Source organism: Mya arenaria, chromosome 5 (genome assembly GCF_026914265.1).
Source record: "Mya arenaria isolate MELC-2E11 chromosome 5, ASM2691426v1".
Taxonomy (NCBI): Eukaryota; Metazoa; Mollusca; class Bivalvia; order Myida; family Myidae; genus Mya; species Mya arenaria.
Genome location: NC_069126.1, coordinates 17197954 through 17212203, shown reverse-complemented (window position 1 = coordinate 17212203; position 14250 = coordinate 17197954). Strand labels below are relative to the sequence as shown.

At 34.2% G+C, this 14250-nt stretch overlaps 2 protein-coding genes across 5 annotated transcripts; both read left to right on the top strand.

The window, feature by feature from the left end:
• The first annotated feature begins 1320 nt into the window (after positions 1–1320).
• Positions 1321–8330, top strand: LOC128235391 (hemicentin-1-like). Of its 2 annotated transcripts, XM_052950204.1 has the most exons (8): positions 1327–1437; positions 2835–3176; positions 4460–4801; positions 4996–5289; positions 5389–5688; positions 5824–6105; positions 6248–6541; positions 8195–8330. In XM_052950204.1, exons 1-8 carry the CDS (start codon positions 1389–1391, stop codon positions 8254–8256), a joined length of 1965 nt encoding a protein of 654 aa, XP_052806164.1. In that variant the 5' UTR covers positions 1327–1388; the 3' UTR covers positions 8257–8330. The 2 variants fall into 2 exon arrangements, with proteins under 2 accessions (XP_052806165.1, XP_052806164.1); XM_052950205.1 differs by lacking the exon at positions 2835–3176 and having other exon boundaries at positions 1321–1437.
• A 5-nt stretch (positions 8331–8335) lies between these two features.
• LOC128235392 (uncharacterized) lies at positions 8336–13294 on the top strand. Of its 3 annotated transcripts, none has more exons than XM_052950206.1 (7): positions 8336–8480; positions 8756–9031; positions 9593–9907; positions 10251–10391; positions 11896–11938; positions 12157–12212; positions 13061–13294. In XM_052950206.1, exons 1-7 carry the CDS (start codon positions 8336–8338, stop codon positions 13171–13173), a joined length of 1089 nt encoding a protein of 362 aa, XP_052806166.1. In that variant the 3' UTR covers positions 13174–13294. The 3 variants fall into 3 exon arrangements, with proteins under 3 accessions (XP_052806166.1, XP_052806167.1, XP_052806168.1); XM_052950208.1 differs by having other exon boundaries at positions 8353–8473; XM_052950207.1 differs by lacking the exon at positions 10251–10391.
• The last annotated feature ends 956 nt before the right edge of the window (positions 13295–14250 follow it).

Genomic DNA, 14250 nt, shown 5'->3' with positions numbered 1-14250 from the left:
GTGTCTGTACATTGCGCCTATCAAGTGTCCGAACATTGCGACTATCAAGTGTCTGAACATTGCGCCTAACAAGTGTCTAAACATTGCGCCTATCAAGTATCTGTGCATTGCGCCTATCAAGTGTCCGAACATTGCGACTATCAAGTGTCTGAACATTGCGCCTAACAAGTGTCTGAACATTTTGACTTAAAAGTGTGTGAACATTGTGACTAACAAGTGTTTGAACATTGCGCCTATCAAGTGTCTGAACATTGCGCCTATCAAGTGTCTGAACATTGCGCCTATCAAGTGTCTGAACATTGCGCCTATCAAGTGTCTGAACATTGTGACTAACAAGTGTCTGAACATTGTGACTAACAAGTGTCTGAACATTGTGACTAACAAGTGTCTGAACATTGTGACTAACAAGTGTCTGAACATTGTGACTAACAAGTGTCTGAACATTGTGACTATCAAGTGTCTGAACATTGTGACTAACAGGGTCTGAACATTGTGACTATCAAGTGTCTGAACATTGTGCCTATCAAGTGTCTGAACATTGAACCTCACAAGAGTTTGAACATTGTGCCTTGGCAGTGTCTGAACATTGTGCCTTGGCAGTGTCTGAACAATTAACTAGGCAGTGTCTAAACATTGGGTCTCGCAAGTATCTGACAAAAGAGACAACTTATCATGCAACAATAATTCCAGATTAATATAGACAACTTATGATGCAGCAATTGAGCCAGAATGAAATTTGTAAGTTATTATTGTCCAAAATATTCCGGAAAACCTTGCGCGTTTTGGTAAATGAAAATACACTATATTTAAAGTCCATATTATCAACCCCCCCCCCCCCCAAGATTTTACTACCTCCCTTTTGAAGGAACGGGTTTCAAGTCCTATATCACATATTATTGTATTCAGTTTTTATACAGAAGTTGAGTCGGCCAGCGATGTTTTTTCCAAAATCATTAGGTTTTGCATTAGTATATCTGGGCTAACGCCTAACCCTGTGTGATTATAATCTGTTTAATACCGCAATAGGGGTGATGTAAGATCAGCCCATGATGAAGTTAATCGACGCGAACTCACAAACTTAACCTCACCATGCCAACTATTTAAATGAAGGATTTATCTACAAGGAAGCAATATCTCAATATACAATGCATGTATTTGTGGCTTTCCTTCAATTAGAATTTATCTACCTTGTTAAAGTATATTGAGCGTGTATAATACTACTTTCAACAACGTAAGGCCAACCGAAGCTAATGAATACATGAGGAAGTAAAGTTTGTTTTGTTTGTAACATAATTCAAGTGACATATACAACTAAATGAACTGTTATGCTCGTGTAATTTTAAAGGTGTTATAAAGATGGATATGAGTATTAAATTATAGAGCCTAATATGACGACCATTGCATTTTGGTGCCTAATAGCAGTTTTAAAGACACTTGGTAAGTTTTCCAATTGTTAGGTAAATTATTAACACATGGGGATGACGCAATGTTCAAACACTTGTTAGTCAAAATGTTCAGACACTTGTTAGGTGCAATAGATGATATTATCTAAACAAACATTAATTATTATATACTTAAACAAACGTATACAAATATCCTACATGAGCGTTAAAAAAGAAGCAAATTGCTTCCAATTTTATCGTGTTACCGGAAGTCTGTCTCGGTTTCTTGTTTTGACGACAAGTTGCAATTTAGAAAACACAGCTGAAAATTGTTTGTATACTCAAGATATGTAAATACAAGTATTTTAAGCACAGAATGGCAAATAAAATAATACATAAACGAATCATGAATACAGTTTATGTAACGAAGTGTATACATGATCAAATGTATAAGATGTATTCTTTATTTCCATAAGATGTTAATCGATTATCATACATTGAATAGCGCAGATAACTCTTCTTCACGCTTGACCAAATGTTCCATAAAAGTGATCAGGTAATAGTAGTAGAAGAAGAAGTAGTAGTAGTAGTAGTAGTAGTAGTAGTGGTAGTGGTAGTGGTAGTGGTAGCGGCAGCGGCAGCGGCAGCGGCAGCAGCATTATTATTATTATTATTATTATTATTACTATGACAGTAAACATTCGATATAAGATACATTCAAACATTGAAATGCTCGGATAGAATATTATCATACGTAAGCTCGGTAATAATTCAATGTTTATTGTATTTGTTATATAATACACAAAAGGTCTTCATTGAAATGACTCGAGATATCACAGAAGTAATGAGACTGATAAGACTTCTTGAATTAAACTATTGCATGTAAGAGGCACGTCCGGGTCTCAAACTCACGAAGTAAAACAATAAATTTGTGTTGTTAAACACAAGTTGATCTAAAAGTGACATAAATGTCGCAAAATACACCGGTCTCACTGTCTGACAAATTTTGCTGTGTCCGCGTACATGCCAAACCAGAAAAAAACGTTTTTCGAGTAAAAATATTTCAAGGCCAATATGGGAAAGATTTACATGCAATGACTTCATAATAATTAGAAATACTTATTCAGGCAAAACAACATTTAAACAACATTGTGTTACCTGGGGATTGAAACTACTATCGGTAAAGTTTATACTACTATTGTATTGGCATTAGTTGCAATTCTAATATTGTCATTTGATACCTGCATGAATGTAACCTATACACATTACTAATACTACTACTACTACTACTACTACTACTACTACTACTACTACTACTTATAATAATAATAATAATAATAATAATAATAATAATAATAATAATAATAATAATAATATAATAATAATAATAATAATAATAATAATAATAATTTATTTTTCTAGCGCATGCGATAAGGACATTTTATTTTTCAGAATGCACCAATGTCACATTGACCATAGAACCGCAAGTTACTTTCGAAAATAACTCGGTGTTGTATAAATGCACAGCAGGATATGATGCTCAGGTGCTTGAACTCAGCAGCGGGCAATCACCAACAAGTTTGAGTAGGATCTTATATTCAATATATACCGTACCCAACTGTACAGTTAAATTTGCCATCAACAGTACAGTTTTTATCGATAGCTGCAGTTGCGATAAGAACAATCTTGTGTGTATAACTGAATCAATAACAAGAGAGCAAAGTGGATTTTGGAAGTGTCAAGACTTTTTTGCATCAGACAGGTTCAGTAATCTAGTTGAACTGAGAGTATCAGGTTGGTTGAATATTAGCATATAACTATGTTGCTATCTCATTTTACATAAAACATGCCATTCCGATGAATTTATTTTCCTATGAAGACATTATATGTTTTGATAACCTAAAACAATATTCTAACAATAACTTTGTTGATCTAAAGATTGGTAGAAATACAAATCGAAAGGATATGATTGTGTCAATTAAGCCGGCCTGTTAAAAAAAGAGTTATTAAGTTCAACGGTTTTCAAAATGTGTTTTAATAGTAGAATGAGAAAATAAAATCCGAGAGCTGCAGACTCGACTGCAGTCGAGTGTCGTCGTCCACGTTGTCGTCGTCTACGGCGTCACACATAGTTTCACATCGAACAAATTCTATTACACAAATTTTCAGCCCAGGTTACTGAACAGCCAGATCGCACTTTTTTATTGCAGCGTTTAAGCCCTTTCATTTGTCCAAAAACTTTTTTCTGTTTAATTTCTTATCAAACTGTACTAAACTTGATGATGAAACCATACATGAACACAATGTTTAAGCAAAAGTCAAGCGACCTCAAGATTGCACAGTTAGTTTTACAGTTATGACACTTGAATGATCAAATTCGAAAAATTACACATGCTATGTTGCTTAACTTAAGCATGTGTTGTGAAGGACTATTGATAATAGTTTTATGTAACCTTCGCTGGGGGATATAAAAAAAGAGAGTTGTTGACTGCTACAAAATGATGTAACATAAAACAAAACAAAATAAAGTTAAAATTGAAAGAAGTATAGTTTAGTGTTCTTAAAACCCAAAACATGACTAAAACCTCTTCACCCAGGAGAACAGCATGTATTATCTTATCGCCGAAACTTGGTGGGTAAAAATGGTCTTGAGTCTTGAATTGCCACAGGGAGACCAAAAACTCTCCGTATGCTTTGTTTCGGAAACAAACCTAGACAAAAGGTTTAAGAGCATAATATTTCAACCAAAATCGATAAACAACCAGAGGGCATTGTTCATTTAAAGGTTAAGGCCCTTGAATGAATGGTCATGCTTTGACTGGATTCACCTTGATAGTGAATGCATACTTAGACCTTTCCTATGTTATTTACCCGTAATCCTTGATTTTGTTTAAACTTTTTTTTATAAAATTTGACCACATCTCTGAGGGATATTAGTCAGAAAACAGCATGATTAAAAGAGTGCATGTTTCATTCCAGATAAAGACAGTTTATATAACCACAATACTGATAGTTGTTCTATCAATCGACACTAAAGTTTTAATGTATTTGTTTTCATTTTCTTTTCTGTTTTTAAGTGCCCATAACAGAAGCAATTATAGCGTCAGATGAACTGAATGTTATAACAATAAACGATACGGAGCAGCTAACCTTGACATGTGAAGCCCCAGATGGGTTACCGGCTGCTAATATCAGTTGGTTCTTGGACAATAGATTCTCAAATGTGTCAAACGATGATGAAAATATAACTGCCCTTTCTGTAGTCGAGAATTACCCGGCAAACGATGGATTATCAACTGCAGTTAGTAATGTTACATTAAATGCCAGCGCGGGACATAATGGAATGGCGATCTATTGTACTGCAAGTAACATTGCTGGAATAATGGTTGTAAGCAGAAGGATTCACCTTAACGTGAGATGTATGTTTACAGTAATTATTTGTGTCGTTTTTGGCCAACTTTGTGACGCTGTATATTTTTCAAGACATGACGCATCTTCCTCACATGGACTTTGACAATTAGACTTGAAACAGGTTTATGAACTTTTGAAAATGATACTGGTCTTTTAATTGTTTATAATATAAAACATAACACTGATTATGTACATATTTCAGACAAATCACAAACAACAATTTTGGTAAATAATCAAACAAATGATATCAGCTTTTACCTGATGCGAAATTCGAACATAAATCAATCTTTAAAATGCCAAGTTTACGGTGGAAATCCTCTTGCAACTCTGAAATGGTCTTGCTACGATGGTATTCAAAGCGACGAGAATTCACAGTCCAGTGCTATAAGTACCGTCACTTGGATTGCTACTGATTTGACCGAATCAACATGCAACTGCTCTGCATCAAATATTTTTGGATGGACGGATCGGCGTGTTGTGTACATACATGTGTACTGTAAGCAGTTATTTGCATATAGAGAATTGATATACTTTCGAATAAAGAAGCACACAAAAATGAAAATGACTTTTTTTGCATTCCTTTATTCTGTTTTAGATGAACCAACTCCGCCAGTGTGTACACTTGGCAATACCACTTTGCACCAAGACGTTATAAACATTATTTTAAACACAAGTTTAAGCATTACTTGTAACAGTGAAGGGAACCCGTCTCCTGACAATTTTACTTGGATGTGGCCAACAAGCAACATATCTGAAGGAAAAACCCTTTCAATCAGTAATGTTCAAATATCACATGATGGGTTATACACACTTAGTGTTCAGAATCTCATGGAACCTAGCATTGGGCAAGTCGTCAACGGACGTTCAAATGCAACGTTTGACATAAACATTCAATGTAAGCAATTTTATTATACATTTGTTCATTATTTCAAATAATCTAAACCCTCATTTCAATTGGAATTACATATCTGGCGGTAAAATAAACAAAATACAGTTAACGTAATCGTTATTGAAATGAATTCGTTTGTAGATGGTCCGCGAAACCCTAACTTCGTTTTTGGACACAATGGAAAGAACATTCCATCAGGGGTCGTGTCTGTAATTAAAGGCAAAGAAATCAGTATTGTCGCCTTTGCTGATGCTAATCCGACGTCGTCGTACAAGTGGTCGAACAATCAAGTTGGAGAGACAATATCACAAGTGTTCAATTATGACGTAAGCATTTCTTGCAACATTTTAAATGAGCTGAATCCGATTGGTGCTTCTACAATTCAACAAAGTATTACGGAAATACTTCAGTTTGAAGTACTGTGTAAGTAAATATATCATGTATGTGGTGTTTTCATCTTTGATATGACTATATAGAAAAAAACTATTAGTTTAGAATTAAGTTAAGTGTTCGATTTGAAAATTCGTTTTTTTTATGTGTACGTTTTTCAATTTCTTTGCTACAGATCCCCCAGAAGTTCCTATTCTTCAGTTTAAAACTTGTAACAGGATCATCGGAATTCAAGATTCGATTTTAAAAGTACTTGTCGATCAACCCTTAAATGTGACATGTTTTGTAAAAGCAAAGCCGGAACCCTCCTTTAAATGGAACAACGCACTTTCCAGTGAATTGGTATTTGCAAACACGTCAAAAATTTACTCAGCGACATACGTTTGCAATGCCCATAATACCATGAATACATCATATGGGGAAATTCTTGAGGGTCAAAAAGAGATATCATTTTACCTCGATGTATTATGTAAGTATAAATTTATTATGAACTTTTTATAGGACCAACACACACACTCTTTCATAATTAAAATGGTGCAGTTTAACCACAAAGTCAGCCTTGGTTAAGCATGCGCAATTTGTCTATACTTTGATGTTTAATGTTCGTTATAAGAGAAAGTGAACTATTTGGAGAGAAGGGAGAGCAAATGTTAAAAAAGCAAATACTTAATTGCACTGGGCATGTTTTATGTGGATCATAGTACTCTTATATAAGAAGAAAATGTTTTTTATCAGAATTTTGTCCAATAACTTAATATACATGTGCATTTTAATAAACGCTGAAACTGAACAATAACTTTGAGATTACCTACAATGCAATGTTTTGCGGTTTTGTGCTGTTTGTTGCATGAGTGTAAGTAATTCTGTTGCAATTTTGCAGCCAGAGAGTGCTTCTTTTTCACCATTTTATAAAATGTATTCCTCAGTAAAAGGACACAAGACATTGCTGTTGGATAATCTGGAAAAGCCTGCCTATATTTATATTGTCCTAATATATTAAATATTCCTTCGTAATTATTTTTACTCCTAATTAAATCAAAACATTCTTGCGATTGAACGTCTAGCATACTAGCTCGACGCACACATCAAGCACCGACAATGTAACCGTTTAAATGACGTTTGTCGGTAGTGGTTGGCGTTCTTATTGACAAAGAAGTTGGCAGGTGTTGTCAGTTTTTGTGTGTGTGTTTTAGCATTACATGTCAATATAACGTCATTCATCTGATTTCGTTAGTCTACCTTGTACTGCATAATGAATTTAAAAACAAAGAAGTTTCGATGTATACAAAAGTAAAAGAAAAAAAATACAAACGTCATTTCCTGTTGCATGCTTAACAGTGTTATAATTGGAAACGATAATTATCGTTTCCAATTATAACACTGTTAAGCATGCAACAGGAAATGACGTTTGTATTGCACTACGAAATGGTACTTATTCCAAAAAGAAAGCGCAAACTGGACACATTTAGTTGACATTTTATTTCTAACTACCAGTAACACATATGGAAAAGGCGTTGGTTGTGGTCAAAACAAATTCAAGTAAGGATAATCCCCGTAGTAAAAAATCAAGTAATTTTAAATAAAGATATAATCTGCCATATCTTCCGACGCTTTCCTGAGGCGTTTACGGATAAAGAGATTAGGGTGCAAATACGAATTCTGGCAATAGTTGTAATCTGCATGAATTTCACAAAATCATTGAAAACACCTAACTTCAATTAGTTTGTATGCAAACCTCAATCACGGATGTTCGTCAGCAATAGATATATGCGTCGGCAAATGTGTATAGTGTACATTCGAATGAAAAACAACAACATAATTTATGAAAATAAATGTTTGGTATACTCCAACCACTTTTTTATTGTTAACAGTAGCATTCGTAAATTAACTAAAATCTATATTGCTAGTGCCAACCTTCTTTTACTTCATGTTCCCAATCAACAAATAGTTTAGAAACATCGGACTTGCACATTATATTATTACGTTTTTTCTGAGTTGAGTTAAAACGATTTTATTCGTAGCTATTTATGTCTGAAAAGCTCAATATATTGTACAAGTCATACAAAATAAGTGCATTAGCCAACGTTATAGAGATAATGACATATTGTGAATGTTCTTTCAGATCCACCAAAAATAACAAATGTTGAAATTGAGTTCGTCGCTTGTCGAAGGTACAACATTTAGTATATATTGCAAAGTGTCGCTAGGAAATCCAAGAGAAACGTTCGTTACATGGAAAAGTACAACCAAAGCTACAGGAGAAATGGTCGGAGAGCTGATCGACATTCTCAACATTTCTCGAAAGGACGAAGGCAGTTTTACATGTTTTGCTAGCAACAAAATGACCCCAACTGGCTGTGCAGAAAAAGTTGGAGTCGACACACACAACTTTTATGTCGAAGTTCAGTGTAATACTTTCATTATGTTATTTCCATACTTGTCTTATGTATTAACATCTATATTTCAGATTTCGACATTAATAAACGACATTCGCGGAACCTTTTATAAGTCCATTAGTTAAAATAAGCGCTTACCTTTAAAATAACAGATAACCTCTGCATTTGAAAAATGTAAAGGAATATACTTTATTATTATAAAAATAATTTCCCTTTTAAATAGCAATGAGTGTTGCAATTTACAATGATCACTGTGAACCAGCTATATTATTTGTTTAACATTTTAGATAAAGCAACAAGACAGAGATTCGTTGCTTCAAATGCCACTTTGAATCATATGCAAGAATTACAGTTTATATGCGATGTAGATAGCGACCCGCCAGGTAATATTAGTATATTGTCTTCAAATGGCACAACATTGCAATCTACGGCAGGAAATAAACAACTGCGATATAGCAAGACCAGTTCATGCTTGGAAGACAAAGGCAGTTTTACATGTGTAACTGCGAACACGCATAATAGTGGATCACCCGAGAGCAGAACTATCACAGTTGATGTCAGATGTAAGTGTCTTTATCAATTCTTAAGCTTCACTCTCACAGATTGAACGTTTAAACAACTTCTTTTATTTTTTGTCTTTTGAACGAGCAAATGTTTGCGTAAATATCTGCAAACCAGTGATAAAAGACTGCTAACAAAAGATCAGATCCCATTTGTTTTATATTTCCGTCCAAAAAATGATGTTTTTTGCATTTTTCTTAAACCGTTAGGTTTAAGCTATAAAACATTAGCAGATATTTACGCAAAAAAATCTAATTATAAGACAAAAAATAAAAAAAAGTTGTCAAAACAGTAACTCTGTGAGAGTGCAGCTTTAATATATAAAATCAACAGTTGTCAACGTCAACGGAAATGCCTACTGGAAAGTTTATGTGGTAATTTTGGAGATGCATTTTGAGTGGATGGCCTCCTTGTAACCTTTGCTGAAGTTAATATAACTGAAATATTGTATTTTTGTCAGGTTTTCTGTAAGATAAAAGAAACAGCAAATATAATAAATGACATTCACTAGTTAAAGAACGTGAGGATAGAGATTTGTTTACATGCATTCATCATGTCTATAGGTTCACCCATGTATCGTCTTAACGAATTCCCAATCACGAGTGTCAGGAGTTCTCAAGGTGAAAAGGCAGTTATGAACTTTAGCTTCTATTCTAACCCATTACCAACAAGTATTGTGTGGCGAAACCTTTCAAGCAATTTGAAAAATGCCATACATGCCAATGACAATGACAGAGTAACGATAATTACATCAGAAGACAACATGACTTCAGTTGTCATAGTCAACCCAGTAGAACCCGGAGATTTTTGCAACTACTCCGTCACAGCAGACAATGAGGTTGGATCTAAAATGGAGATATTTCGCATTCTTAAAGATGGTAAGTTATACGCTGATGTACTAGTACTGGCGTTGAAAATTGCTGGACCGGTATTACACCTATGTTTACAAATCGGGGAAGCCGGATAAGCATTTCCATAAATAAATAACACATAACAGTGATAAGAAACACTTTTGGGCAGAAATGCAATTGTGCAGTGAATGTATAAAACGATTTGTTTTAGTAGATCATGCATTAAGGTAGACCATTGTCGTGAGATATAAAACGCGTCTAGGCAAATGGCTGAACAGTACATCCTCTACCATATAGTTAAGAATATATTCTTACATCATTATGATTTGCGAACATCTTACATTAACAAGTTGAATTTTAACATTTGTAGATGAGTCTCTTGCAACAAAGAGTGCATCAACGAGCTCATTTGCAACAATTATAGGTTCTGTTGGCGCTTCTGTGGTGTTAATATCTATCCTTTTAGTGACATTCTTCTACAGGAAACGAAAGTCTACTAATAAAAACAATGGTACGTTCTAAATTATAATATTTATTGTACTTAAATTAAATCATTTCCATTTTAGATATGTTTGTTTTACCTCTAAAAAAAGGGTGACCCTCCCCCTTTTATGATATAATTTATTCAAAGGGAATCAATGAGTACATGTACAGTGGACAATCGGATGTTTTATGGACTCACCTACGGCGGCAGGGGTCGTCAGTGGGCCTTGCATGCGCACCTACTCAATAAGCTTAAAACCGATAATCACCAAACTTGAACAATATGTCTATTGGTAGAATATCTCTGCCAAGTTTGAAAACGTTGCAAGTCACCCCTTCACTTTATATATATACATTGCCCTTCAATGAAAGAAACTGCTTGCCATATGCGATGCAATTAGATATTATTTTGACAAATTACCACCAAATGTGGATAATATGTGTATGCGCAGATCATCTCGTTCCAGTTTAAACATAAGAAGAAATGTGTCGCCTAAGTCACTTCACAGTTAAGGCCATTGAATCTGTTTCAATTTCAATTTCAAAAATATTTTAAATGTCTGTGCTGTAACACGAAGAGATTTAGACCGATCACCATTGATTTTTAAATAATATATGTATGGATAGAATATCTCGGCCAGAATTGATATGCAGCCATGATGCTCCTGACACTTTAGACCTAAAGCTTTAATAACAAAATTTGATATGTTGTCTGCGCTGTTGAAAACAAACGTTTGCCTAATACTAACCAAACATGGGCATTTTATGTACCCTAGTCACTTATGGAATGCCCTTGAATTGCTTAGAAAACCTCAACATATGTTGTCTGCACTTTAATTCAATAAGCTTTTGACCGATCATCCTCAAACTTGGTCAATATGTTTAAAGGTAGAATCTAAAGTTAGATAATCGACCCATGGCGAACTAGTTACCTCAGAGGTATGCACGTGAATTGCTTAATTTTACAAGATTGATGATGTCCGCGCTGTAAATCGGAAAGCTTTTTCAGATCGTCGCCATACTTGTTCAATTGATGTACAGGAGCCGTAGTCACTTCAGAGTTAGGGCCATTTAATTGCTTAAATACACACACTTAACGAATCCATATCATTTCGATAGTCGTATATTATGGCAGTTTTTACATTTATCATACAATAGGTAGATGTTTAACGATGAAGCCAAATCGATGTCGACATCCGCTTCGTTCACTGTAAATAAAACATACTAAATACGAAATATAATTTTGCCACAATTACATCATTTGTTTTCGTTTTCAAGGTGGTTTATAAAATGTAGAAAGTCTGTTCTTTATTATAACTTTCGTAAATATGTAACGCACAGCATGGCATTGTTAATTAAAACGACAAACAATTGTATTTCAATCGTTGTCGCAAATTTATTACAGTATAAGCAAGCGTTATTTATAGACCATCATAATGCGTTTTTAAATAGCAATAATTTTCTTAAAAAAGGTAAACCAAAAAAGTTGTATATAATTTTTATTTAATTTTTTTTTTGGCAAATTGTTTCAGATCTTGACATCAAGAACGACGATTCCGAGTATGAGGAAATAAGGTTTGATTACAATACTTTAAATACAATAGAATATCTTTAATATCCTAAAAAATCGAATGAGGATTATCCCTCGTATTCATTTTAATAAATCTGTTTGCACTAAGTCCATAGGGCTAATCTGTAAAAAATATCACAATAACATGATTGTATGAATATGTGATTACATGTCTTGACTTATCTAAGTAACGTCGATGATTTTGTTTTTGGGTTTATTTCAGGTATAAAGAGTTAACGACCCTGGGATACACGGGCGTCATGGAATATTCCGAACTCGGTAGGTACAGTGTTTACAATTGAATTGTTTAACTTTTATTTCACCAGCTTAAGGAAGGAGCCCATAATTTCAACAGCGTTCAAGCGTTCGCAGCGCACATATTGATGTTAAAACAGTTTGTATCAACTAACCAACCATGGTATTCTGCGATCGCACATTGTCAACACTTGGTCTTATTTGCTTCTTTGACCGAAATAAAATATGAAGATAAAACTGGATGCCTATTGACCCAAACGAATTTTATTATCTTTCAAACATAATTGTTTATTATTACGAATGTGCAGAGAAAATGAACGAAAGTTCATTACAGAAAAAAGTTATAAGTGCTTTCGCATTTTTTCCCTTATTTCAATCCCATTGGACGCTAAATTTTCACCAGTTATCAACAATCTAAATAACTATACCTTTAATTTAACGATGCATTTGAGTTAAGATTTTTGAACCTCTTCATAATTAAATTTCTTTATTCGCATTTTCAGCGTTTAGTATGTGCATGATTTTGTAAGCATTATAGCTGGAACAAGCATGGTATTTTTTTTATTTTTTAGCATAGTCTTTAACATTCCTGGCATTGTAAATATTATAAGATATTGACAATTATTTGAGGATATAATTGACCATGTTTAGGAAAACTCTGTGAGTTTTAAAAAAATGGGGATTCTTTATGTTTAACATTCTTGGAAATGCCAGTTATGGCAATCCCAAATATTGATTTATCTACAAAGCAAACATGGCCATCAAACTTATTGTTACTATACTCCCAGTAACAATTAGAGTAACACTTGCGATTAAAACAATATATGGACCACCTATTGTTAGTAATTTTACTATAAACGTATGTTCTACAGATTTCCAACGAAAACTTGAAGAAACCGAACAGCGAACAACACCGGCTGAAAACGAGACATACGAGAACCTACAACTGTTCACATGCAGAACTAAAATCTTATCCACCTCATAAAACTTTTCGACTGAGTGTGCGATGATCTCTTACTTATTTGTTTCATTGGTGATTTGATGAAATCCTCATCATTTAGAATATCTTTGTAAAGTTTAGAAAATAAACAGATTAAAAGTTACAACCGATTTGTTCGTTCAAATGTACATATATATTTTTTATTGTTGAAACGTGAAATGCCTTCGAATAAATCCTGCCTGAACAATAGTGCGAACTCTTCTACGGTTATGGTATGGTCATAAAATGTACAAAGATAGTTGACCGACATTGCTCGCCGGTTTAAGCCATGTGGCATGCAGTCGCATAATCATTTCATCATCGTACAAAGGAGGGTGTTAACTTAAATAAAAAATAGAAACACACTAGAAAATAAATGTATATGCTGTTCAATGTTTGACAGTTCTGAAGCATGAGAACACAAATCACGGAGGCCGGATTTAAGGAATCTCGATGAATCAGCATTTATTCATAAATACATCAGAGACAAATATTTTATTCCTTGTTTATTTTAATATAACTTCTTCAAATAACATAAATTTGTAACGGAAAGTACAAAAATATCCTGCATTACGTTTTTCGCGGAAAAAATACTGTACTCCTCATTGTTAAGGATAATAATTGTAGACTATGGTAGTCCTAGATCATTCGCAATGAAATGTACGAACATACATATAGAGGATTACATACACAATTCCAAGTGTTACAGCTTAAAGTAGAACATAAACAGTTTCGCTGGAAACGGGTAGGGAGAAAAGGCATCGACCATGGACTGTGGTAAAACAGATTTACCCCCAACAAACCAATATACATTTCAAGGGTATGCTCTGTGGACTCTTATTTTACACACACACAAACTCGTCACACGTATGAAGAATTTATGTTTCCAAGAATACAGTTATCACACAGCTAAAGCCCTGACCTTCCTTACCATAATTGTCTAGTAAAACGCTGATATAAATCATTCACGAATCTTTTTCCTTCATATGTTAATTTCAATAGGTCAAGAAGCACTTGCGCTGGTAGGGCTCGAACCAACACCCTTTTGGATGGAAGGCGGATACCTGAACCGCTTTTCAGCTC